Raw genomic sequence first — 27,608 nt, forward strand, 5'->3', positions numbered from 1 at the left:
GTGAAACCCCGTCTCTACTAAAAAAAATACAAAAAATCAGCCAGGGGTGGTGGCAGGCACCTGTAGTCCCAGCTACTTGGGAGGCTGAGGCAGGAGAATGGCGTGAACCCGGGAGACGGAGCTTGCAGTGAGCAGAGATGCACCACTGCACTCCAGCCTGGGCGACAGAGCAAGACTCTGTCTCAAAAACAAAAAACAAAACAAAAAACACACAAAGAGTTTATACAAAAACCTTTTATTGACTGTATTTCTTCTCCCCATAACCTGGAACCCAGCCAGCATCTATGGCTTCCTGCTGTCTGATTCTTGAAAGTGGGGCCTTGGGAACATGGTTGGAGGCTATGGAAGGTGGGAATCTCACCCACCAGCTATGCAGGTTGAAGGAAGCTTTCTTGCCTGGCTGAAGCTACAGCAGCTTCCCAGGGCAGCCCCTCAAGTCTAAAGGACCCATCCCCCACTGAATGGGTGTGAGGAAGAGATGACACATCTTTCGGGGGCCCCATTACTCTCCTCTCCTATCCCACTCCAGGCTGAGGCCCTAGAGCTGAACCAGTCTCTCCCGTGGCGATGGGGCCCAGCAGTGAGGGGAGGGGGTTGGAGGTGAGTGTGTGCAGCAGCTCTGGGTCCTCATCAAAAAAAAGAAATGCGAAGACGTTGGCAGCTCTGAAATTGAACTGAAATGGAACAAGGGAAGGAGGATACAGGAGAACAAAAGATGGGTTTGGGGTAGGGCCAACTATTAAGAGGCGACATGGCCCCTATGGGAGCAGGCCCTTCCAGCCCCACAAACACCTGCGAGAGGAAGAGGGAGCCCTGGCCCTACTTAGACAAAGGACTAATGAAAAAATTAACACTTTTGGACTGAGATTGCCAGGAAAGGGCACCCATCAGCCCAGAAAACGGCAGCCAGCCCTCATCGGCCAGACGTGGGCTAGGCTGCCTCCCTGGCCACCACAGCCCACTCTGGGAACTGTCACCTCTGCCTCCACCATTCCTGCCCCACCGCAAGCTCTGCATACCCCCTGCCCCGATGGAGCAGATGCTGCCAACCAGGCTGCAGCTGGTGGGGCAGAAACAAGGACCCTGAGCTCCAGGCCCTGTCCCTGGGGTGAGGCCTCCCCGTGGAGATGTTAGGCTCTTTACCACAGTCCTGCTGCTTTGAGCCAGACATCCAGAACTCTCCTGGGAGGGCAGTCAGCCCACAGGTTCTCTGGAAGACGGGATCCTAGGGAAGCACGCTCGGTGAGGAAGAAGAGCCTTGAAGGTATTGGTTCCTCTCTTTCCTGTCCTAGGTCCTGCTCTGCAGGCTCAGAAGTCCGAGTCTGCATCCATGAGTTCTGCCTCCATCAGGTTGGTGCGGGAGTGAATGGGCCCCAGGCCCTGTCGGCGGCCGTGAGCCCAGGCCGTGGGGGCTGGTGCACTAGGCAGAAATGGATCCTGAGGGGGACTGGGCTCTGGGCAGAATGGGTTGGAGACCAGGGTCCACGCTCCCTGTCGGCAAGAGTCCCCAGCTCCCCAGGCACCTGCAGCCACCAGGCATTTCTGCCGGGGCAGCTGAGGCAGTCGAGGAATGGTACTGGGCGCAGGGGCAGGGGGGTGAAGCTCAGGGGGCGGCGCCAGCGGGCACACCTCCTTCTTCCTCTTCCTCCTCTTCTTCTTCCGGCCCAGGCGCTTCTGCAGTTCTGGGGAGATCTCTGCCTCAACCAGCCACAGGTTGGCTTGTTCCTCTGGGGGCACTGACAGGAGGAGAGAAAACATGAGCCTGGGGCCCTGGCTCTGTCCATGCCACCCCCACTCTCCCTGGAGCCCTTACCCTGTTAGTTCTGGGGCCCAGGCCTCTAGACTCTTAGAGCCTCAGCCCCACCTTTCAGATCCTCTGGCGCCTTTCCTTCCTCTTCCTCCTCCTTTGACAGCCCCTGTACTCCAGTCCCAGAAGCCCCCAGCCTCTGTGCCCCTCCATCTTCCTCCAGCAGCCTGAACCCTCATACCTGGAGTTGCCACAGGGGTGACAGAAATATCCTGGGGCAGTATGGCTCCTCTCCGAGCCACCATCTTGGTGACATGCTGGGCCCAGGCGGAGGAGACATCAGCTGAGGGCTCATTGAGATCAAAGGCCAAGCCCGCTGTGGGAATAGAAGGAAGGAAAGGAGAAGGAATAGTGACTCCCCAGTCCCTGGCAGTGCCTCCCATACTCAGTGCCATTCATCTTCCCACAGCCAGTCCCTCCTGCTCACCAGAGAACGCTCACCCTGTAACCACGGTGATCTCTACCCCTTCAGAATCTGAAGAGAAGGGCCTCAGGTCCCCAAAGGGCCTAACTGGAGGCCAGAAATCCAGTTCTTGGAACCCTGACTTACTCTTGCCCAGGGATAGCAACTGCGGAGTCTTCTTGGAACCCAAGCACTGGCAAGCAGACCCAGGGGCAGAAACAGAGACGGGAAGCCCCCCAGAGGGTGGGAGGGGCCTGGGGAAGAATGGGTGTGTGAGTGACAGAGAGAGTGCCTTGCTCCACACAGTCAGTTTTCCAAGTAATCTGTGTGCCCCCAGCAGGCTGGGAGAGAATAGCACATGGGCAGCGCGGGGCCAGGAGGCTCCGGTGGAGGAGGGGCGAGGCTCACCCACAGGCCCATCGTGGGACACAGTGTGCATGCTGAAGGACAGCTCCTGGCCTGGGTTCTGCAGGAGCTCGTGCCGCTTGGAGAAGGCCTTGGCAATCATCTTGCTCTTCTTGATCCGCTTGGGCTCATCGTCACTCTGCCCAGTCAACCTGAGAGTAGAAGGGATAGGGAAGGAGCGTGAAGAAACAGCCGCTTCCCATCAAATCTTGGGAAGGGCCAGCGATGCCATTCTTTCCAGAGAAGGAGGCTCCCAAGGGCCTCAAGTCCTTCAAAGACTCAGGAGTAGAGGCCTTCTCTGCAAAGAAGTGCGGCCAGAATGCAGAGCTCCTGTGTGCCCAGCCCTCCCATCACTCCACTCTTAAGAGATGATGACAGCTGGCTCTGCACTTGGCCCAGGCCCAGGCATTGGGCCACTCAAGGACAGGAGGTGCCACCAGGGGGCAGTGGTGAACCACTGACCAAGGCTGCGCTAGAAGCAGGACCCGACAAAACCGAAAGACGGGGTCCCAAGGCTGAGGGTGAGGTGGGCAGGGCAGGAGGGGCTGGCTGCCGCGCCCACCTGCACCAGGTGCGCCTCCAGATGAGCAGCGTGGCCTTGGTCCAGACCCAGGTGCTCATGGCGATGCCAGTTCCAAACATGGCAAACAGGTTGATCTTCTCCACCAGAAGGCTCGGGCGATTCTTGATCTCACAGTCAGGGATGGGCTTCTTGGTGGGCAGTCCGATGGTCACATTGGCCTGACACCTACAGTGAGGGGATGTAGACAGGTGAGGCTTTCCTTTTTTCTCTCTCTCTTTTTTTGAGACAGGGTCTTGCTCTGTCACCCAGGCTAGAGTGCGGTGGCACGATCACAGCCCACTGCAGCTTGCAATTCCTGGGCTCAGGCAATCTCCTGCTTCAGCCTCCCAAGTAGCTGGAACTACAGGTGGGGTTTTCTGAGTCTACTGGGTAGACTCAGACAATCAACCCAAAAACTTTAGAAAGGGCTAAGCCCCACAGCGCTGATCTCAACCCTGGGTGCTCATTAGAATCAACTGGGGAGCTTTTAATAGCTACTGACGTCTGGGTCCCGCCCCAGACAATTAAATCAAATCTCTGGGGCAGAGACTGAGGCATCATTGTGGTTTAAAGTATCCCAGACTGGAGGCCAGAACCTTTAAGGAAGAGCCTGACACAGTCAGGACTTGGACTAGCATCCATTTTAGTGGCTGTCCTTGTAACAGTGGGCACTGCGCTTCTCTCCGAAGTAGAGATGTCTTACTCTCTCCAATCCATCCTCATTATGACACAAAAAAGCACAGGCAAAACTAGCCGACACTGACAGGTCATTAACCGATCATAGAGAGGTAACTAGTCCTGTGCCGGGATCTACAGCAGGCTCTGCGGGAGAGCACGCAGAATTAGAGGGCAACTTCGTGTCAGTCACAAAGCTGAACTGGCTGCTTAACAGTCACACATGCACCAGCGGGGCAACCAAGGGGGTGGAGAGGGAAGGGCAGAGGTGAGAAAGGATGCAAAGGTTGTTTGCCATGTTTGAAACTGCAGAGACTGATGCCTTATGCACCCAGACACCATCAGTTGAATCTGCTGGATGCAGCAGGGACTTGGCAAATCCCTGCTGCCCAGTGGGTGTCCTATGGCCTTGGCTCCGGCTCCCAACACTGCCGCCTCCATGCCCCTCACTCACAGCACATAGTCCCGGAAGCTGCGCTCCCACTCAGCCTGGTTGAAGAAGTCGTAGAAGTGGCAGCTGAAGGTAATGAGCACAAAGCCAAAGGCCAGGAAGCCAAAAATGCCTGTGGAGGACAGGGGCAGGACAGGACGTTACCAAGCCCAGTCCCGCAGCAGCAGTGGGGAGGAGGGAGTCTGCCCCACTGAAGCCTCAAAGACCGCTCGCTCGGGCTGGGGTGAACTCATCCTGGGCTCAGTTCAAGAACTGCTTCCTCTAAAATAAAGAAGGGCACTTGAGGCAGCCGTGGGAGGGCCCACGTGGGATGTAGTGGGCAGGAGGAACCAGTCCCGGCATGAACTTGAATTCTTCCCCCCGAGTAGGCCCCCTTCTTCTGAGCTGCCACTACCACTACTACCTACACACACCCCTTGTCCTTGTCCCCATGGCTAACTTGTCCCACTGACTTACTGCACCCTGCTGGTCACATAGCCCCAGGAGGGTGCAGTGTTGGACTGGCCAGGACCTCAGACCGAAGTCCTGGGGCCACTCACCTAGGCGCAGCATGGTCTCATTGATCTTGCTGGCAGCCTTCTCACTCAGCAGCCCCGGGTGGTTGCTCTTGATGGAGAACAGAGTCATGACTCCTGAACAGAAGGGGGACCTCAGACATTAGCAGGGGTGAGGCTGCCCTGCTGGGAAGGATGGGTGAGTGGGAGGAGGGTCCTAAGGCTCTGGAGTCCCAAGTCTGATTACCCCTGTGCTGACTGAAAGCCTGGGGAGCTAGAGACACTGGAGAAATGGTGAGAAGTTGGTGGCAGGTCTACCAGGGACTGGGAAGACAAGGGCAGAGCCTAGACAGACACGAGAAGAGGAAACCTCGGTCGTGGCCTAGCTGCCCCTGAGGAAGGGGGCAGATCAAAGCTGTTCTGATGGAAAAGGCATAAAACAAACTCAAGAACAGCGCTATCCAATATAGTTGTTGTTTTTTTTTTAGACGGAACCCTGTCTCCCAGGCTGGAGTGCAATGGTGCGATCTCAGCTCATTGCAAACTCCGCCTCCCAGGTTCAAGCAATTCTCCTGCCTCAGCCTCCCAAGCACCTGGAATCACAGGCACCCGCCATCATGCTGGCTAATTTTTGTATTTTTGTAAAGGTGGGGTTTCACCATGTTGGCCAGGATGGTCTTGAACTCCTGAACTCAGGTGATCTGCCCACCTCGGCCTCCCAAAGTGCTGGGATTACAGGTGTGAGCCACCATGCCGGCCTTCCCATAGAAATATGTGATCCACATACATATGACAATTTTCTAGTGGCCACTTAAAAAAAGTTAGAAGAAACAAGCAAAACTAGTATCAATATATTTTACAAACCCAATATATTCAAAATAAAAATCATTTCAACACATAACCCATGTAACACATTATTAATGAGATATTTTACATTTTTTTCCTGCTAAGTTTTTTTTAAAATACAATGTGTATTTCACATTTTACAATACACCTCAATTTGGACTCGTTTCTTTTAGTTGTTGTCTTGTTTTCTTTGAGACAGGGTCTCACTCTATTGCCCAGGCTAGAGTGCAGTGGCATGATCATGACTTACTGCAGCCTCAACCTTCTGGGCTCAAGCAAGCCTCTCACCTCAGCCTCTCACATAGCTGGGACCACAGGCATGTGCCACCCTGCCCAGGCAACTTTTGTATTTTTTGTAGAAATGGGGTCTCACCTATCCTGGCTAACATGGTGAAACCCCGTCTCTACTAAAAATACAGAAAACTAGCCGGGCGTGGTGGCGGGCGCCTGTAGTCTCAGCTACTTGGGAGGCTGAGGCAGGAGAATGGCGTGAACCCGGGAGGCGGAGTTTGCAGTGAGCCGAGATCACGCCACTGCACTCCAGCCTGGGAGACACAGCGAGACTCCGTCTCAAAAAAAAAAAAAAAAAAAAAAAAAAAAAAGAAATGGGGTCTCACTATGTTGTTCAGGCTGGTCTTGAACTCCTGAGCTCAAGTGATCCGTCCGTCTCAGCCTCCCAAAGTACTGGGATTACAGGAGTGAGCTGCCGCACTCAGCCTGGACTAGTTTCAACACATGTGGCTAGTGATTACCACACCAGGACAGCATGATAACGAAGCACAAATCAGAGGCCCAGACACTATGCTAAAAAGAGGGGAAAGAGGAGACTGAACAGAAGGCTGGCAGTTCAGGGTGAGGAAACTGAGGTTCACAAAGGAAACCCAACAACAATGAGCTAAATAGATGCTAAGGCTTACTGTGGGACGGCAGCCCGAGACAGGAAAGTCAGGGACCACTAATTCCATGCATGCTGAGAGCTGTGTGTGCTGGGGGCAGAAAGAAGATGAAAACCAAGCTCCAGAAGATTGACAGTACATATCATTAATTTAATAATGTGCACACGGATAACCAAAGGACCCAGGTTGGGCCAAGTGGGCAGAGTAGATTACTCAGGGTGTTCATCACACAAGTGCACTGGCCAGGAGCTGACTGGGGCTGGATCCTGGCCCATCTCCACCTAACAAGCTGTAAGGCTGGGCACCGTGACTCACGCCTATAATCCCGGCACTTTGGGAGGCCGAGGTGGGTGGATCACTTTAGGTCAGGAGTTCAAGACCAGCTTGGCCAACATGGTGAAACCCCGTCTCTACTAAAAATACAAAAACCAGATATGGTGGTGCATGCCTGTAATTTCGGCTATGGGGGAGGCTGAGGCAGGAGAATAGCTTGAACCCAGGAGGCAAAGGTTGCAGTGAGCCAAGGTTGTGCCACTGCACTCCAGCCTGGGCAACAGAGCCAGACTCTATCTCAAAAACAAAAATAAACAACAACAACAAAAAAAACAAGCTGTGAGCCCTGGGCCAAGGCCCTGGAGAGAGGGATGGATTTTTCTGGCCAGCACAAAGGTGTCCCGCAAGAAGTGCCCACAGTGTTTCGTCTGCCTAGAGGGTCACCTTCTACTCTGTGCAAAGGCCCTGTAGCAACTAGCTGGGGTCTCAGCATGGGGGCAGCTGTGTTGGCAGCTCCTGGCTCCCGATCACACACAGCAAGTGCCCAGCACATCTTGTTACCCAGCTGGTCCTGGTCTGGTCTTCACTCACCTCGGATGAGGAAGTAGCCTCCCACGATGAGCACCAGGCCGATTGGGGCCAGCACGAAGCCCGCACGGTATCGGTAGTTCTTGTAGCCCACAAAACAGATGCCACTCACAGAGTCCCCATCCACCTGCGGCAGGAAGGGGTGGGAGGGAAGGTGGGTTACTGGCCCCCTCCCTCAAACTCACCCTATCCAGAACTCCCGTCCCTACCAGTCACTATACCTGCGCCACAGCAAGGATTGCCACAGTGAGGACAAAGGGGAGTGACCAAGTGAGCAGGTGGAAGTAGGAGGTCTTGCCCGAGAGAGGCTGGTAGGTGGTGCCTAGGGCTTTGAAGGAAGTGTGCCAGGCATAGGTGAGAACCACAAACCAAACCACGCCAGCCATCAGGGCATAGTACACGATGACAAAGATGATGACGCAGGACAGAGTCTCATTGGAGCTGTGCAGAGAGGTGAGGTGTCACTTGAGGTGGTCACTCCGTACTCCCTCCACCTGGTCTCCCCACCCTGTGCCCAGACCCTCGGCTGCTGAGGTCTGGAGGTTCCCAGAAGTCAGGGCTTGCAGACAGGACCCAGATGAGATCTGAGGCGGCTCTAGGAGCCACCCCTTTGAGCAGATGCAAACCACGAAGGTCCTGATTCTGAAACTAAGATCCTAACACTGGACACCTTGCATGCAGTATGCAGTAAGGCAGAGCCAGATCCTGCTCTGGATCTCGGGTTTACATGCACCTGCCCCTTTTGGAGTAAACGCACACTTCAGCCTTCCTCCCTGCACCTTCACCCCTGGGTCCCCAAGACACCTACGTGGGCTCCCCAAGCCTCATGGTGCCATCTGCACGGCAGACGATCTCCTGGCGGGCACCATCCATGAACTGGGCCAGCCAGCCAATGCTGCCCACAAAGAAGCACGCATTGACGTAGAAGAGAATAACAGCAGGGTAGCGATTCGAGTTCCGCCAGTCAGCCACGAATGTGGCCTAGAAGAGAGAAGTGGGCCATTCTGCAAGGTTAGGGTTATTCCGCTGACACAGACACCCTTAACTGAGCCCCGGACCCTTCTGAGCATGACCCTTCCCTGGGGACCCCCACCAAGACCTCTTTGCCCCCCTTCCCTCTGGCTCTCTTCCCGTGTTCCAGGCAGAGTGCATCCCGGGCATGCCCTCCCGCGGCTGACCAGGGTGAAGAGCGTGCAGAGGCCTGTGACGGCCCCAAAGGCCGCGATGTAGCTGTGCATGTCCTGGTGCTCAGCCTCGGTGAAGAGCGGGTTCTGGCACTGGATGCCGCAGCCCTCCACGTCCTCGTACCAGCTCTTGGGGTTGTCTGTCCGAACCAAGGGCACTTCGCACTGGCCTGAACTGTTGAACTTGATGTTCTGCACCTCATTCTGGCACCAGGGATGGGAAAAGATGGTGTCAAGGCAGCTCAGGAGCGAGCCTCTGGTTTAGGGAAAGGTATCCAGGTAGCATGGCAGGGTGGCTGGAGATACACTTCTGGGACCTGAATCCCAGGACTGGCTTGGCAAATTATTTGGCCTCTCTGTACCTCAGTTTCCCCACTTCTTTCTCTTTTTTTTTGTTTTTTTTGAGACAGTCTCGCTCTGTCACCCAGCCTGGAGGGCAGTGGCGCAATCTCGGCTCACTGCAACCTCTGCCTCCCGGGTTCAAGCAATTCTCCTGCCTCAGCCTCCCGAGTAGCTGGGACTACAGGCACCCACACCACACCTGGCTAATTTTTGTATTTTTAGTAGAGACGGGGTTTCACCAGGTTGGCCAGGCTGGTCTTGAACTCCTGACCTCATGATCCACCCGCCTCGGCCTCCCAAAGTGCTGGGATTACAGGCGTGAGCCACGGCGCCCAGCCAGTTTCCCCATTTCTAAGATGGTAGTACTTACCTCATGGTATGGTTTAAGGGTTAAAAGAATAAACATATATTTTTTAGAGAGAGAGAGAGAGAGAGACAGAGTCTGGCTCTGTCGCCCAGGCTGGAGTGCAATGGCACAATCTCAGCTCACCGCAACCTCTGCCTCCCGGGTTCAAGTAATGCTCCTGCCTCAGCCTCCCAAGTAGCTGGGATTACAGGTGCCCACCACCACATCCGGCTAATTTTTTGTATTTTTAGTAGAGATGGAGTTTCACCCTGTTGGTCAGGCTGGTCTTGAACTTCTGACCTCATCAAGTGATCCACCTGCCTCGGCCTTCCAAAGTCATGGCATTACAGGTGTGAGCCACTGTGTCCAGCCAGTTTGTTTATTTGTTTGTTTGTTTTGAGACAGAGTCTCACTCTGCAGCCCAGGCTGGAGTTCAATGGCACGATCTCAGCTCACTGCAACTTCCACCTCCCAGGTTCAAGCGATTCTCGTGTCTCAGCCTCCCGAGTAGCTGGGACTACAGGCGCCACGACATCAGACTTATGTTTGTATTTTTAGTAGAGACGGGGTTTCGCCATGTTGGCCAGGCTGGTCTGGAACTCCTGACTTCAGGTGATCTGCCCGCCTCGGCCTCCCAAAGTGCTGGGATTACAGGCGTGAGCTTATTATAATGGTATTTGGCATATAGTAAACAGGACTAATTGATATTATTACTATAATTATTACTGTTATTATTTTCATTGAAGATCTCTCCTGCACCACTCAGAACTAGCTCACGTCCCCTGTCTTGGTGGCTCTAGCTGTTTCACATGCTCATGCCTTGACTCCCAACATAGATGAGAAACTTCCTGATAGGCTCCCGTCATCTGTGATGCCCATAACACCACAATACCCAACACAGCCAGTGCTCAAAACATTTTGCTGAACATGTGATCACTGATAAATAAATAGAGAATCCCTAATAGACTGGTCCAGCCAGTGAACTGCAGTTTGAGTTTGTGGCTTGCTGACCCCATGGCTGTAGGCTCAGGGTCTCCAGGAGACAAAGCTCTGGGCTCCCCTGCTCCCCACTGGACCCTGCCCTATACCCGGTCCTGCCCAGCCCAGAGAGTCTGGACCTTGTCTCACAGAGCACTCACCGTGCAGCCTTCAGGGAAGCGGTCAGGAGTGCAGCGCAGGAAGTCAGGCCAGCCCCGCTCCCTCTCCACGATGGCACAGGGGCCTCTGGTGGCCTGGCAGAGGGTACGGCTGGGCAGCTCCACCCGGTCATTCTCACACTTGGGCATGTATACGGCACACAGCAGGGGCTGGATCACTGCCCAGCAGCGGGGAGCATTCCGGAGGCCTGAGGGTGGCAACAGAATCGCAGTGAAGGCCCTTCCTCACTCTGACCCACAGACACAGCTGCACCCCTGTTCCCCAGGCCTTTGCCACACTGCAGCCCATCACTGGTCAGACCTGGCAGGTACAGTGTTTCTCAACAGTGCATCTGGGCAGGACAGTTCTTTATACGGTAGGACTGTCCCATGCATTGCAGACACTTAGGATTCCTAGACTCTGCCAACTCAATGCCAGTAGAACCCAGCAGTGATTATGACAAACAAAAACACCCCAGCCCTCTACTCTAGGGACGGTGACTAGAAGAGAGCCTGGAGAGGAACCTCTGGGTTGCTGGGAATGTTTTATTTCTTAATCTGGTACTGGTTACACGGGATGCCGGGAATATTCTATCTCCTGATCTGATACTGGTTACAGGAGTGTATTCACCCTGTGGGAATCAAGTTCATGATCTGGGTGCTATTCTGTATGCTTACTATAATTTGAGTTTTAAGAAAATAACTGCCGCTTCCAGATGCCCTGCTAGGGAGTGGTAATGCCTCTGGTAGAGCTCCCCGGGGTGGATTTACCTTTTCAGGGGTGCACCCAACCCTCACGGGGCCCATTTGCTAGAGCCAGGAGATGTTTCCCTTTGCCCAGACCCCAGAACCCTTGTTCCTCTTACCAAGCGGAGTGAGAGAGAGAAGAGATGGGGGCTTAAGAAGAGGTAGTCAGAGGAGCCAGGCACTCCAAAGCCAGAGGAGGAAGCAGGAAGTCAGATGGAGAGGAACAGAGGAGGCTCTGTCCAGTGCGGAGAGGGGAAAAATGCTGTCAGCAAGACAGAAACAGATGGCGATCTCCCAGCACCCCTCCCCAGCATAGTCCTCCACCCTGCCCATCACAGAAGCCCCTCCTGAATCATCCTGGCTTCAGCAATATCTATTTCCCAAACAAGAAGTTGCATTAGGAGAGAATATGACGATGTGAGAGCCAATGTGGGTGCTGGTCGCATTTCCAGGCTGGGGGTGGCAGAGACAGGTAACCTCTCCTTTGGAGGGAAGGCAATATAGTAGAGGGGTAAGGAGCATGCGCACAGCAATTGGCCAGCCTGGGTCCAAATCTTGGCTCCACTCTTTCCTGGCTCTATGATCTTGCGCAAAGTACTTTATCTTTAGCCTCAGTGGCCTCATCTGTAAAATGGGGATGATAGATTTACCTTATGGAACTGCTGTGAAAAGTGAGATAACACTTTAAATGCCCTTGGCAGTACCTGTTATGTAGTAAGCGCTCAGGAAATGTTAGCTCTTATGATTATTTGTTTGAGGCCTCTGACTGCTCCCAGCTTTCAGAATATATTCCAGGGTGCAGAGCAAGTTTCTGCCAGTTAAGAAGCAATGTCCTCCTCCGGCCGGGCGTGGTGGCTCATGCCTGTAATCCCAGCACTTTGGGAGGCCGAGGTGGGTGGATCACGAGGTCATGAGATTGAGACCATCCTAGCTAACACAGTGAAACCCCGTCTCTACTAAAAATACAAAAAATTAGCCGGGCGTGGTGGCGGATGCCTGTAGTCCCAGCTACTTGGGAGTCTGAGGCAAGAGAATGGCATGAACCTGGGAGGCAGAGCTTGCAGTGAGCCGAGATCACGCCACTGCACTCCGGCCTGGGCAACCGAGCGAGACTCCGTCGCAAAAAAAAAAAAAAAAAAAATGGCAGCAATGTCCTCAGGCAACAGTTCCCACTTGACTCAATTCAGTTACCAGTTGGCCAGGCGCGGTGGCTCACACCTGTAATCCCAGCACTTTGGGAGGCCGAGGTGGGCAGATCACCTGAGGTCAGGAGTTCAACACCAGCCTGGCCAACATGGTGAAACCCCGTCTCTACTAAAAATCCAAAAATTAGTCAGTCCTGGTGGTACATGCCTGTAATCCCAGCTACTCGGGAGGCTGGGGCAAGAGAATCACTTGAACCTAGGAGGCGGAGGTTGCAGTGGGCTGAGATGGTGCCACTGCACTCCAGCCTGGCCAACAGAATGAGACTCTGCCTCAAAAACAAAACAAAACAAAACAAAACCCTAAAAACAGTCACCAGAAATTCTCAGCACATGGGTACTTGTAGAAAACAGAGAAGTAGGTGCCAGGGATTGGGGTGAGGGCAGGGTTTGCCTACAAAATAGTAGCATGAGAGAATATATGGGGGTGAAAGGACTGTTCTCTATCTTGAATGTGGTGGCTGGTTACACAAGTCTATGCATTTGTCTAAACTTAGAACTGTTCAACAAAGAAAAAGTGAATTTTACTGGATATTTACTTTTATTGCACAGTATATTTAAAATGGGGGGAGCTCTCTGGAGTAAAATGCTTTAGAGAAACATAAGGCAGTTAATAAAAAGGTTGTGTCGGCGGGCATGGTGGCTCAAGTCTGTAATCCCAGCACTTTGGGAGGCCGAGGTGGGTGGATCATGAGGTCAGGAGTTCAAGACCAGTCTGGCCAACATGGTGAAACTCCATCTCTACTAAAAGTACAAAAATAAGCCGGGTGTAGTGGAGGGCACCTGTAATCCCAGCTACTCAGGAGGCTGAGGCAGGAGAACCGCTTGAACCCGGGAGGCAGAGGTTGCAGTGAGCCAAGATGGCACCACTGCACTCCAGCCTGGGCAACAGAACAAAACTCCATCTCATAACAAACAAACAAAAAACAAAAAACTGTAATTTTTCTCAATCTTTTTATATCTGTGATAACAATCAGGTTTTAAAAATGTGTAATTTGATTGTTTTTTTTTTTCCCTCTCATCATGAATATGGTTTCATACCTTAAAAATAAAACTCCCCAGGAAAAAGAGAAATTATTAAATAAATCTTTAAGGACAACTGAGAAATTATCTAGGGAAAAAATAAGGTGGATCTTTACCCCATTTCTTACATAAAAGTCCAGACGGATAAAAAATAACTACATTGTTTTTCTAAAAATTAAAGTTTTAGAAGAAAAGATGGAAATGATTTTTTAAACCTTGGAGTGGAGAAGGCCTTCTGAAATGGCACAAAACCTACACACCATGAGATAAAAGATTTAAACAAAAGACTTCAGAAAAATCAATACAAAATCATAAGAAAAGACACTCAAAAAATATATTTTCAATGCTTATCACAAGAGCTAATTTCCTTATATGCACAGAGCTCCTCCAAATCAGTAAAAATTGCATAATTCTATAGAAACATAGGCAAAAGACAAATAACAGATCACATTTGCAAATGTTTTGATCTTTATCACTAAGTGATAAAAAGTATAAAAGTTTTAAAAAAGTGTATTTCATTGTAGTTTATTCCACATTTGTATTATTAAGAGTGAGGTCGGCCGGGCACAGTGGCTCAAGCCTGTAATCTCGGCACTTTGGGAGGCCGAGACGGGCAGATCACGAGGTCAGGAGATCGAGACCATCCTGGCTAACATTGTGAAACCCCGTCTCTCCTAAAAAATACAAAAAAACTAGCCGGGCGCGGTGGCGGGCGCCTGTAGTCCCAGCTACTCGGGAGGCTGAGGCAGGAGAATGGCGTAAACCCAGGAGGCGGAGCTTGCAGTGAGCTGAGATCTGGCCACTGCACTCCAGCCTGGGCAACACAGCGAGACTCCGTCTCAAAAAAAAAAAGAAAAAAAAAAAAAGAGTGAGGTCGAACATCTCTTTACGTTTTTATTTATTTTTTATTTTTTTATTTTTTTGAGACGGGGTCTCACATTGTTGCCCAGGCTGGAGTGCAGTGGCATAATTACAGCTCACTGCAGCCTTGAGCTCCGCAGGCTCAGTTAATCCTCCCACCTCAAATTCCTGAGTAGCAGAGACTACCAGCTCACACCACCACACCTGGTGAATTTTTGTATTTTTCTGTAGAGACAAGGTTTCACCATGTTGCTAAGGATGGTCTTGAACTCCTGGGCTCAAGGCCATTTAATGGCCTTTAAAAACATAAAGAGGGCTGGGCGTGGTGGCTCGTGTCTGTAATCCCAACAGTTTGGGAGGCCGAGACGGGTTGATCACCTGAGGTCAGGAGTTCGAGACAAGTCTGGCCAACATGGTGAAAACCTGTCTCTACTAAAAAATTATAGACACTAGCTAGGTGTGGTGGCAGGCACCTGCAATCCCAACTACTTGGGAGGCTGAGGCAGGAGAATTGCTTGAATCCAGGAGGTGGACGTTGCAGTGAGGCGAGATCGCCGTTGCACTCCAGCCTGGGTGACAGAACAAGACTCTATCTAAAAAAAAAAAAGAAAAAAGAAAGAAAGAAAGCAAAGCAAAGACTGTACTATAAAGAGTATGAGGGGAAACTGGCACTTTTATATTTGCTGGTAGGAATGAAAATTAGTAAACACTTGTGGAGATCACTTTGGCATTATCTACCTTTTTTTTTTTTTTTTTGAGACTGAGTTTCACTCTTGTTGCCCAGGCTGGAGGGCAATGGCGCGATGATCTCGGCTCATTGCAACCTCCGCCTCCCAGGTTCAAGTGATTCTCCTGCCTCAGCCTCCCGAGTAGCTGAGATCACAGGCATGCGCCACCATGCCCAGCTAATTTTTTTGTATTTTTAGTAGAGACGGGGTTTCTCCATGTTGGTCAGGCTGGTCTCGAGCTCCAGACCTCAGGTGATCCGCCTGCCTCGGCCTCCCAAAGTGCTGGGATAACAGGCGTGAGCCACCGCCCCCGGTCCCAAAATTTTATACTAGTACTTCTACTTCACATGTTCCCAAAGATAATATAGATTATTCATTGCAGCACTGTTTGTAATAGCAAAAGAGTAGAAACAGCTTGAATTCATACCCATCAATAGGAGACCAACCAAGTAAAATAACGTACACCATTATAATAGAACACTTTTCAGGGTAAAACTATAGTCACGTGTTGCTTAACAATGAGGATATCTTCTAAGAAATGTGTCACCAGGCAATGTCATCTTTGTGTGAACATCATAGAGTGCACTTACACAAACCTGGATGGTAGAGCCTACTGCACACCTAGGTGATACGGTATAACCTACGGCTCCCAGGCTGCAAACCTGTACAGCATGTTGCTATACTGAATACTGCAGGCAACTGTAACACAATGGTGAGTATCCCTGTATCTAAACATATCTAAACATTGAAAGGCTACAGTAAAAATGTGGTATTATAATCTTAAGGGAACACCATCACATGTGGTTCATTGTTAACCAAAGTCTCCTTATGGGGTACATGACAGGATGTGCATTGAAATGGAATGATGTCCAATGTTGTAATGTTACATGGACTCAGTTGAGTGGAGAACAGTCTGTAGAGCATGGTACTGGTTGGGCGGTAGAGGAGAGACTAAGAGCACATCTACATCTAGACAGATGTCAGATATTTCCAAAAGGACACACAAACCAGTGTTGGTGGTTACTTCTGCAGAGCAAAAATGGGTAGCTGGATGCAGAAATAGGACTTAACTTGTTCCTTTTGAATTCTGTGCCATGTATATGTATAACCTATTTTTTAAAAGTAATTAAGCTTAAGGCAGAACATGGTGGCTCACGCCTATAATCCTAGCACTTTTGGGAGGCCCAAGGTGGGTGGATCACTTAAGCTCAGGAGTTCGAGACCAACCTGGGCAATATGGCCACACCCCATCTCTACAAAAACAAAACAAAACAAACAAACAAAGGAAAAAACAAACAAAACTTGAGCTTAAAAACAAAATAAAGAAATACACAAATTACTAGGATGGGGAAGCTTTCCAAAGAGAAAAGAAGGATATGAAACTGAAAAGAGAAAGAAAGGGAATATCAGCTTTATCTGTATTATTTTATTTCTTTTAATAAAATATGAAACAAAAAGAGAAACAGGAATACAGGTGCTACCATGCCCGGCTGATATAGACTTTTAAAAAGACTTTTTATTTGTGTGATTCTGATGATGAATCAAGTTGAGTACCACTGTTCTAAGGCTGGTTTAATATTAGAAAGTTCAATCAATGCAATTTACTACATTAACAGGTTAAAGGAGAAAAAAAATCTTATTATCATCTCAATGGGTGCAAAAAAAAGTTGATAAAATTCGGCCGGGCGCGGTGGCTCCCACCTGTAATCCCAGCACTTTGGGAGGCCGAGGCGGGTGGATCACGAGGTCAGGAGATTGAGACCATCCTGGCTAACATGGTGAAATCCCATCTCTACTAAAAATACAAAAAATTAGCTGGGCGTGGTGGCACACGCCTGTAGTCCCAGCTACTTGGGAGACTGAGGCAGGAGAATTGCTTGAACCCAGGAGGCAGAGCTTGCAGTGAGCTGAGATCGCATCACTGCACTCCAGCCTGGGTGACAGAGTGACACTCCATCTCCAAAAAAAAAAGTTGATAAAATTCAACATCCATCTATGATCAAAAGAATAATTGGCAAATTAGAAATAGGAGAAAACTTTCTTAATCTGATAAACTGTAATTAACTATAAAAAACCTATATCAAACATCAAATTTAATGGTGAAGGGTAGAAAAGCTTTCTTTTTAGGATCCAGAAAAATCAAGAATTAAGACGTTGTGTCTATTTAACAACGTACTGGAAGCCTTGAGTAAAGCAATAAAGATATAAGACTTGGAAAAGAAGAAACAAAACTCATTACTCACAAATTATATGACTATGTGTATAGAATAAATTTAGCAAGTTTATTGAATTCACAATCAATTTTATTTCTATATATCAGCAACAAAGTGAAATAAATGTTAAAGGCATCAATTTTATTTCTATATTTCAGCAACAAACAAAGTGAAATAAATGTTAAAGGCATCATTTACAACAGCATCAAAAATATCAAGTACCTAGGAATGTCTAACAAATAACAAGTATTTAAATCTGTGCAGAATATTGAGAAAATGAAAGATCTAAATAGAGAGAAATATAAAAATGTTCAATGTTTGGAAGACTCACTATTGTAAAGATGTCTCTTTTTTTTCCGAGTTAATCTATATAGTCAATGCAATCCCAGTAAAAAATCACCAAGTATTTGTATATTAAAACACAAAGGAGCATTTTGGGAGGCCAAGGCAGGAGGATCGCTTGAGCCCAGGAGTTCAAGACCAGCCTGGACAATACGGTCAGACCCTGTCTCTATTAAAACACACACACGTGTGCACACACACACACACACATGCGATCAAGAATAGCTCAGACTCTCTACTAGATACTGATATTCTGTAAGTAACATTCTTACCCTATGGTTCACAAAGGATTCTTGGAAAAATTGAGGTCCATGAATTTCAATAGGAAAAAAATTACACCTAACCAAAATTTGGCTCTTCCTCCAATTATGAATGTAAGCAACACATCACAGTGTGTAATTTTTTTTTTTTTTTTTTTTTTTTTTTTTTGGGCACTGTGGTTCCTGCATGAAGATAGTGGCCGGCGGTGCCTGGACATACAATACCACTTCCACTGTCACGGTAAAGTCTGCCATCAGAAGAACAAAATGGAGTCTCTTATGTCTACTTCGTTCTTCATAGACACAGTAACAGTCTGATCTCTCTCTCTTTTCCCACACCAAAGTGCTGGGGTTACAGGCATGAGCCACCACACCTGGCCCACAGCACATAATGTTAATAGTACCTGTGGCTTTGTCACAAGTGGAAACCAGATATTTTGTTGCAGATATCTCGAAATAATGTCAATAATCACTTTGATATTATAGTGGTTATTACACCTGCACCAGATCTTATTTATTGTATAAATAAGCCCACCTACTTGCATTTTTATATTTGATAACTATGTCAATATAATTTATTTTCTTTGTAATCCTATATACTCATATCTAGCATATATAAAGAACTCCTACAAATCTTACAAAAATGACAGATAGTCCCTATAGCAAAATACGTCAAAGATTTGAACAGACACTTCCCAAAAGCAGAACTCCTAATGGCCAGTAAGCATTTGAAAAGGCATTTAACTTTACTAGTAATCAGGGAAGTTCAAATTAAAACCACAAATATATGCCACAACATAGCCAGTAGATTGGCAAAAATGTAAAAGGCTGATAACACCAAGTGTTGGGAATCATGTGAACCAATGCTGACTTTCTACTACCTAGTGGGAGTATAAGTTGGTACAACCACTTTGAAAAATGGTTTGGCAAAAGCCTAAAGTGTGCATGTGCATTATTAGCTAGCAATTCTCCTTCAGCATATACCTGGAGAAACTTGTGCCAGTTGTACCAGGATATATATAAAAGACTACTCACAGCAATGTTATTCACAGAGGGCAAAAACTTGAGATGACAATAAAAGAGGTAAACAATTGGTGGTATACTCATATAATGGAATATTATTCAGCAATGAAGAAATAAGCTGCAGTATGAGGCGGGTGGCTCACCTGAAGTCAGGAGTTTGAGGCCAGCCTGACCAACATGGCAAAACCCCATATCTACTAAAAAATACAAAAATTAGCCAGGCATGGTGGTGCACACATATGGTCTCAGCTACTTGGGAGGCAGAGGCAGGAGAATCGTTTGAACCCAGGAGGTGGAGGTTGTAGTGAGCCGAGATCGCACCACCACACTCTAGCCTAGGTGACAGAGCGAGACTGTCTCAAAAAAAGAAAAACAAACAAATGAACAAACAAAAAAGAAATAACCTGCAATAACATGGATGAATCTTACATAATAACGTAGAGTAAAAGAAGCAAGAAATAATATGCACAGCATATTATTTTATACAAATTCCATTTGAATAGAGTTCAAAAACATGCAAAGCTGAAATATACTGCTTATGGATTCCAAAACTAAGAGGTAAAACCATAGAGAAAAAAAGGAAGTGATTACTGAAAAGTGGAGAGGATGTGAGCAAGCGGAGGAGGATGTGACTAGCAAGACACAGAGGGAGCTTCTGGGGTCTGACCATGTTCTAGTTATTGACCCAGATGCCACTTTATAATTATTTGTTATTTAGTACCTCTGTGTTTTATGCAATTTTCTACATACATGTTATATTTCACACTTAAAAAGTTAAAGATCTGAAGCAAAATTGAAGACTTGGGCTGGCACAGAACACATGCCTGTAGTCCCAGCTATTCCAGGCACCATAAGTACCATGCAGACAATCAGTTAGCCTCTGAATAGCCACTGCACTCCAGCCTGGGCAACACAGCAAGACCCCATTTCTCAAATAATTAATTTTAGAAAAGTTTTTTAAAAACACTTAGGCCCATGTATGTTTTTCTGTATTTTATACTTTCCCTATATGTGTGTGTGTGTGTGTGTATACATACATACATATAAACATATGTATTTCTAAGACAGGGTCTTGCTCTGTTGCCCAGTCTGGAGTGCACTGGTGTGATCATGTCTCACTGCAGCCTCAACCTCCTGGGTTCAGGCAATCCTTTTGCCTCAGCCTCCAGTGTAGCTGGAACCACAGGTGTGTGCCAACATGCCTGGCTAATTTTTTTTTTTTTTTTAGAGATCGGGTCTCACTTTGTTGCTCAGGCTGGTCTCGAAGTCCTGGCTTCAAGCAATCTCCCACTTCAATTTCCCAAAGTGCTGAGATTACAGGTGTGAGCCACTGCATCCAGCCTACACATACATACATACATACATACATATATATATGCACACCTTTTTTTTTTTTTTTGAGATGGAGTCTTGCTCTGTCACCCAGGCTGGAGTGCAGTGGTGCAAGCTCTGCCTCCCGGGTTCACGCCATTCTCCTGCCTCAGCCTCTCGAGTAGCTGGGACTACAGGCGCCCACCACCACGCCCGGCTAATTTTTTGTATTTTTAGTAGAGATGGGGTTTTTCACCGTGTTAGCCAGGATGGTCTCAATCTCCTGACCTTGTGATCCACCCGCCTCGGCCACCCAAAGTGTTGGGATTACAGGCATCAGCCACCACACCTGGCCATATATATCTTTTTAACTGACTCTGATCATCATCCAAGTTTGGGACAAGCTCTAAGGAAATTCTTTCTGATCTGTCCCTGAAAATAATCCATCATCACCAAAAACATTCTTCCTGTCACCCTTCAATTCAACGTGTGACAGGCAAACAAGAAATTCCTCCTAGCCTTTGTCTCTCTCCTACTTACCTGCACCTGGGCAAGGTGACAGGGCCACACACTTACGTACCACACAGAGCACAGCAGTGGTTAAGGAGGCTACGTGCTGGCTCTCAGGGACCCATCATCACTGCCAGCTGCAGGCCTCTCTGCTTTTTTGCCCCACTTACTAAACCAGGTTTGGCCTAAGGTGGACCACGGCCTGGTCCACCTTATGTTTGTCTGGTCAGCTTGGAATGCCTGGGAGGAGGCATTTCCAGCTGTAAAGGGGAGAGATGCTAAGTGACTGAAGAAGCCTGAGGCCAGAGAGATGAAAGACAGAGGAAAGACCTGAGGTCTATACAGACCTAGAAATTGGACCAACCTGAGCTATAAACTTCCTTAGTCAATGGCATCCTTCCAAAGCCCCAGTAGTCAGGGCCAAGGAAGCACACAGTAGCCACCTCTCTCCAGCAATTCCTGTTTCCAGATCTGCCAAGAATCTCCACATAGATGTCCAATGAGCATCTCTAATTCACATGGCCAAAATCAAAGCCACACCTCCTGCCTAAACTTCTTCCTCCTCTAGCATTCTCTATCTTAGTGAAAGGGAATGGCACCACCTTCCATCCAAGCCTGAAACCTGAGGCCTCCCGCTCATTGAGGCTCCACACCTAACTCATCAGTGCCCTCTGAGCACTACCTCTGAAAGTTAGTGGAATCTGCCTACTCCCTCTGTCCTGTTACCAAGTCCCAACCACCATCGTCTCTTACTTGGGCTACTTCGACATCCCCTGGTCAAGAAGTCAGGCTCCAGGCTTTCCCTGCTCCTATGGCTTCTTCACACCACACCTAAAGAGATCCAGCTAAAATGCAAAGACAATTACATCTCTCTCCCTTAAAATCTTTCAATGGCTCCTTATCATCCCCTGGATAACATCCAAACTTAATATGAGGTATACATCTCTTTATTTTCTAATTCTTTAGGTCTGATCTCTTACAATTCCACCCCTTACACGCTTTGATCCAGTTCTACTGCAACTTTTTTTTTTTTTTTTGAGACGGAGTCTCGCTCTGTTGCCCAGGCTGGAGTGCAGTGGCCGGATGTCAGCTCACTGCAAGCTCCGCCCCCCGGGGTTTACGCCATTCTCCTGGCTCAGCCTCCTGAGTAGCTGGGACTACAGGCGCCCACCACCTCGCCCGGCTAATTTTTTGTATTTTTTAGTAGAGACGGGGTTTCACCCGGTTAGCCAGGATGGTCTCGATCTCCTGACCTCGTGATCCGCCCGTCTCGGCCTCCCAAAGTGCTGGGATTACAGGCTTGAGCCACCGCACCCGGCCCTCTACTGCAACTCTTATACTTTCTTTAAAAGCACCAAGCCCTCCTACCTCTACATCTTTGTACATGCTATTTCCTCTTCCCATCTGGATTTTCACACCTCAACTCTCCCTCAGCCAGGCAATTCCTGCTTATGTGTCAAGTTATAGGTTAAATGTCAGTTCTTCTGGGGATGTTCTTTGGGTCCTTTGTGCTTTTTCAGCACCCTAAAATGCTACAGTATCTTTCACAAATATTTCTTTTTTACTTTACTTTTTTTTTTTTGAGATGGAGTCTCGCTCTGTCATCCAGGCTGGAGTGCAGTGGTGCTATCTCAGCTCACTGCAATCTCCACCTCCTGAGTTCACACCATTCTCCTGGCTCAGCCTCTCAAGTAGTTGGGACTACAGGAGCCCACCACCATGCCTGGCTAATTTTTTTTTTTTTGTATTTTTTAGTAGAGACGGGGTTTCACCTTGTTAGCCAGAATGGTCTCAATCTCCTGACCTCATGATACACCCGCCTCGGCCTCCCAAAGTGCTGGGATTACAGGCATGAGCCACCATGCCCGGCCCTTTCACAGGTATTTCTAAAGCTTGTTGAATGGTCTGTCTTCCTCTTTTTTTTAGAGACAAGATCTCAGACTGGTCTCAAATTCCTGGGATTGCGCAATCTTCCCACCTCGGCCTCCCAAAGTGCTGAGATTACAGGTGTGAGCACCATGCCCAACCTGTCTTCCTCTTGATGACAGAGGATCATGTCTGTGTTCTTCATCCTTACATGCCCAGAATGTGACATACGGCAAACATTCAATACATAACTGAATGCATGAATGGAAGCATGGATGTGTACTCAGAGGCTTTGAAAAAAGTGAAGACCCAGTCTCTACCTTCAAGAGTTTACTGATGAAGACAACCTAGATCATCTTCATCCTTCACCCACAAAAACACCCCTAAGAGCCAGGTAACACTGATCATGTCTAATGCAAAATCAAGATGATTAACTCAGGACACAATAAATAACTTGCCAGAGGCTACCAGCTGACCTGGCTGTGATTCTCACACCAGGCTCAAGGCTCGGGTTCACTCTACCTACTCATTACCCAGCTCAAGCTAACACCTGTTTCTGCTCCACTTGCAAGACCCAAGCAGAAAGAGCGCAATCAGAACGCATATGGAAACAGGAATGAGCTGAGTGATGGTGGTTGGTGGCAGAGAACTCATAGTGAACTAATGGAACTAATGGTGCTGGGCTCAGTGCTGGCGTCTCTGCAGGACCCTACCCTGCCAAAAGGCACAGACAGTGAGATTTCAACCTGCACAACCAGCAGATGGTACTAACTCATACATGTTCCAGCTTAAACTACTTCTGTCTGCTCAGCAGCTGCTCTCAAGAGTATGGGCTGGAAAGAGGTTCATACCCTTCCTCCTTGATCTGATGGTAACTGCAAGGAGGCAACATCAAACATGCATTTAACTTGGGAAAATTAAACCATGGGTCCCTGCAAAATCAATAAAGAGAGGGACAGAAAGATTATCCTTTGACAGCATGAGCAACTCAGAACTGGGTAAGATTCTAGTGCTGAGAGATTTGAACTTTCCATTCAGCTCGCTCCTAAACTCAAGTGGTGCTCAAAGCAACCTTGCTTAATCTTACTTTGGTGTTCTTTTTATTACTATTATTCTTTCAGTCTTTTGCATGAACGTAACTTTAAAATTACAATTATTATCTTCTATGTATACCCATTGTTATGTATGAGTATACATGTAACACATTTATGCAAACGTCGTAAAAGGAGTGTATATGCAAAACGACATCAACCTTACACTACAGTAATCTGCAGTTTTCAAAACCACTGTTGATTACACATGGTTTCTGTCTAACGTGCTGTGCTGACTTTAGAACCTGATCCCCACAAAGGATGCAGCTCCACCTTATGGGTACCATGGATACCATCCTCCAAGTTCCTCCTCCAGCATCTGAACCAAGCCAGGAACCTTATGGACTTGTCCAACATCTGACAAAGGCTGAGAACTTGTCAATGACAGGCGGCCTACATACACTCCCTACATTACGGTCCTCACCAGCCCCCTGGGCAGAGCTAAGACATGGGGTACCCCAGCCCTGTCAAAAGAGGGAGGCTCCCAGTTCTGCTCCTGGCTCCTGGTTTTCTTTTCTTTTTCAAGAACGGTTTTAGAATCACACTGGCTAGAAGTGAGGGCTGATAAGGCCAGTTCCCTTCCCCAGCACCCTCCAGGCCTCATCTAGAAAAGTGACAGGTGGGGAGAGCGTATACTCTACACTGCTAAGGAAGGACATTTGGGTTCAGTGTGCAGTTTTTCAGACTCTGCCACTCCAGTGAGGGGGCTCTGGGACTTCAAACCACCATGGAAGTGTCCACAGGCTCTCAACACTCCAGACTTAAGCGTCCTTCCACAGCCCTGACCAGCCTGGGTAACCAAATTTCCAAAGAACACACAAATAATCGTTAGAAAGGTCTTATTCCTTCATAACCTCCTGCATGCGTCAGAGTGCCCGTTTTTCAGATGCACAAACTGAATGAAATCTCCTGTGAAAGTCAGACAAGATCACAGTTCTCCAGGCTTCTTTCCTGTCTCCCAAATCAAGATTTCCAGGACTTTCTGGTCACCTTCTAATAACTCATCGTTAAGGAGGTTTCATTTCCTTCAAAACTTCACTTGATCATGTCCCCCTACCCTTCCCTCCAAATGCCTAAACCTCTTCCACCGTCATCCCTCCCCTTTTCCTCTCCAACTCCAATTTCCCCAGGGTCTTGAACACCTCCTTGAATCCCCTGGCACCCTGCTTCCAGAGTAGGTGGAGCATCTCCTCTTCTTACAAAATGTCTTTTCCCGTGGCTTAGAGCCCCCTCCTCACGGGCCCCTCATCCCCGCCATCCTTTGCTCACCCACCAGCTCAGGACCTTTGTGACCCGCTTCGTCAACTTTCTTGCCCTCCCTTTCCCATGACCGAGGGTCCCATCCTGCACGTAACCCGCCCCCAAAGTTTCGGACTCTGTCCCTCCAACTCTCCTGGGTGCTGTCCCCGCCCTCTCCGAGGCTCAGGCCTGAGCCTGTTCTTTCCAAGGGTGCCCCCGTCTTACCGTAGCACCTCCCGCCCCGCAAACCCGGCTCCGGAGTACTTACCCGACCAGAGCACGAGCTTGCCGTGCGCTTCCTCCTGGGAGTCCGAGTCCCCGGCCAGCAGTGTGGAGGTGGCCCCGTAGGGCAGCACGGAGCCCAGGCACACGTTGTAGCGCAGCGGCTCGCAGGGGGCAGCCCGGCCGCAGTGGCTCAGTGGCGGCGGAGGGCCGGTCACCGCCGCGCTCCTCCTAGCGCTCCCACCCGCGCTCCGCGGCCCAGGCCCGGTCGCGTTCCCGCTCGAGGACGCCCCCCGGCTCGGGCCCCCCAGCAGCAGCAGCAGCAGCCCCAGGAGCGGGAGCTCCGGCCCCCGCGCGGGGCGGGCAGCGGCCATGGCCAACCCCGCCAACTCAGCAAAAACCCCGGCGCCCCCGCCCGCTCCTCGGAGCCCACCGGCCACACGCACGACCCCTGCGGGCGCGGAGGCGGCTCATGCGACCTGTGCGCCCAGAGAAACCGGGCCCGGGCCCCTCCGGACGCTCCACGCGCCCCGGCCCCTCGGCGCCCAACTTCGCAAACTTTGGAACCTGGGGCCCATGTTGGGCTGCGGAGGCCCGGACCGGGATGCACGACTCCCAAAGCTCTCGCCTCGCAATCCAAGTTGTCTTCAGCCCTGGGAGCCCCCTGGGCCCCCAATCCCCAGCCCCATTCCCTCTCCCACCATTAAAGCCAACTCCCAGCCCTGCGAGGGAGGCCAGGCGCGGGCCGGGGGTGCGAGTGCAGCTCCGGCTCCGCCCCCGCGCCAGCCCGCGGCCCGGGAGCCACCTTCACCCCAGCGCGCCGCAGCCCCCCGAGCTCTCCTCGCCGACAACTCGGCTCCTTTGTTGCTCTAGCTCGCTGGGCTCTCTGGAATGCACGGGCCTCGCGGAGCCAAGCCCGGCCCCCCTGCGCCGAGGCTGGGGGAGGGACTGGACGAAGAAGGAGGGGAGAGATGGGGAGGGGAGGCGAGAGAGGAGGAGCGCAAGCGTCAGCGTCCCCGGCGCCCGGAGGGGCCCGGGCTAGGGGGATCTGGTGACCCCGCCTGCCGCCGCCCCGCGCCAGGGGGAAAGAGATGGGTGGAAATCGTGGGCCGGACCTGCAAGTAGAGACTCGGCGGGCACCTTGGTTGGTCTGAGGTCGTCTGCAGGAAGCGGACTTTTCTCCTGGCTTAGGGTGGGAGAGACAGGGATGCCTGAAGTCAACGGGGACTTCTATTCCAACTCTGCCCCGTTCTCCAGGCTCGCCAGTTTTTCCTGCTTTGGTTAGATTTTCCGACTGATCCCGGGGCCCCATGGAGAAGAACCTGGGTTTGGGGTTTGTGCTTCTCCAAATCCTTCCAGCTCGGTACCTTTGAAAGAGATGACCTCAGAGTCACTCACAGCAGCTGCTCCGGCTGCTGTTACCTGCGGGAACAGGTGTCTGGGAAATAAACTTGCCAACATCAAGCCTTTACTGCTACAAATATGTGAAGTCTGAACTGTGGTTCCCAGGGACTGGCCTTGGTGATGTGAGAAGGAAGCCAGTCCTTCTTTGATGGCCCTGCCGCTCATCTGCTCTGGGAGGTTTCTGCTACTCCTCTTCCCCACTCTGCTCATTTTGCCTTTCCTCACTCCTTTGCGCATCACGCCTTTGGTCACCACACTTAATTTCCCACTGCAGCAGTTTACACCTGCACAACCAAGTATAACCCAGCATAACCACAAGGCTCCCACCAGGAGAGTAGACTTGCATTGAGCAACTTTTTCCTTGTTGCTAATCGGGCAGCACACCAGGGTGGGTTTTCCTTTCTTACGCCTGGAAGAGTCGTTCACGGCCTAGCGGTAGTGGACTAGTTCTGTTACTTTGGACAGTTTAAGTGCATATTAGCTATTGCACTTCAACTAAATCAATTGGAAAGTGAGCGAGCGAGAGAGAGAGAGAGAATTTAATTCAATTTAGCGAGGCTTTCTGAAATTCCAGCATGTTCATAGCACAGAGACATCCTGGAAGAACCTGAAGACTTCCATTTTCCTGTGGATACATGGCTTGCTCTCAGGAAACATAGCATGACAAAACAGCAACGTTTCCTCCTCCAGGCAAGGGATCTTATCTCATTCTCTGTGTTCACAAAACATCTAGTTCACTTGAGCATACACATTAATCACTTGATAAAGAAGCTGCCAAAATGAGATGTACCATGAGTATGCTATAGTAATAGGGGAGAGAGGTCAGCGTGGATAGAAGTAGAGGAGGTGGGTTTTGAATCCAGGACTAAAGTATGAGTAGGAGGAGTTAGAATCAGGACATAGAGGCTGGGCACTGTGGCTCATACCTGTAATCCCAGCACTTTGAGAGGCCAAGGTGGGTGGATCATCTGAGGTTAGGAGTTTAAGACCAGCCTGGCCAATATGGTGAAACCCCGTCTCTACTAAAACTACAAAAATTATCCGGACATTGTGGCGGGCGCCTGTAGTCCCAGCTACTCAGGAGGCTGAGGCAGGAGAATCGTTTGAACCTGGGAGGTGGAGGTTGCGATGAGCTGAGATCTCGCCATTGCACTCCAG

General features: G+C 49.6%; 1 protein-coding gene across 5 annotated transcripts; it reads right to left on the bottom strand.

Annotated features, from left to right (window-relative positions):
* Positions 1-207: 207 nt before the first annotated feature.
* Positions 208-25,981, bottom strand: LOC105471410 (smoothened, frizzled class receptor). Of its 5 annotated transcripts, none has more exons than XM_011723903.3 (13): positions 25,093-25,781; positions 10,412-10,617; positions 8,579-8,788; positions 8,209-8,381; positions 7,622-7,841; positions 7,404-7,527; positions 4,843-4,935; positions 4,307-4,415; positions 3,178-3,363; positions 2,619-2,767; positions 2,358-2,464; positions 1,989-2,123; positions 208-1,736 (listed from the first exon to the last, which is right to left on the bottom strand). In XM_011723903.3, exons 1-13 carry the CDS (start codon positions 25,418-25,420, stop codon positions 1,347-1,349), a joined length of 2,430 nt encoding a protein of 809 aa, XP_011722205.1. In that variant the 5' UTR covers positions 25,421-25,781; the 3' UTR covers positions 208-1,346. The 5 variants fall into 5 exon arrangements, with proteins under 5 accessions (XP_011722205.1, XP_070950622.1, XP_011722207.1 ...); XM_071094521.1 differs by having other exon boundaries at positions 209-1,736; positions 10,412-11,390; positions 25,093-25,182; XM_011723905.3 differs by lacking the exon at positions 25,093-25,781 and adding an exon at positions 11,275-12,060 and having other exon boundaries at positions 209-1,736.
* Between the last annotated feature and the right edge of the window lie 1,627 nt (positions 25,982-27,608).

The sequence above is a fragment of the Macaca nemestrina genome, chromosome 4 (assembly GCF_043159975.1).
Source record: "Macaca nemestrina isolate mMacNem1 chromosome 4, mMacNem.hap1, whole genome shotgun sequence".
Taxonomy (NCBI): Eukaryota; Metazoa; Chordata; class Mammalia; order Primates; family Cercopithecidae; genus Macaca; species Macaca nemestrina.

What these genes read in the sequence shown, in the direction of transcription:
- LOC105471410 (XM_011723903.3), bottom strand. Translation starts at nt 25,420, where the DNA reads ATGGCCGCTGCCCGCCCCGCGCGGGGGCCGGAGCTCCCGCTCCTGGGG. An exon ending in ATGAGGCTTGGGGAGCCCAC is followed by an intron (nt 7,842 to 8,208) that starts GTAGGTGTCTTG and finishes CTCTCTGCACAG; the next exon opens with CTCCAATGAGACTCTGTCCT. An exon ending in GTTGCTATCCCTGGGCAAGA is followed by an intron (nt 2,124 to 2,357) that starts GTAAGTCAGGGT and finishes CTATTCCCACAG; the next exon opens with CGGGCTTGGCCTTTGATCTC.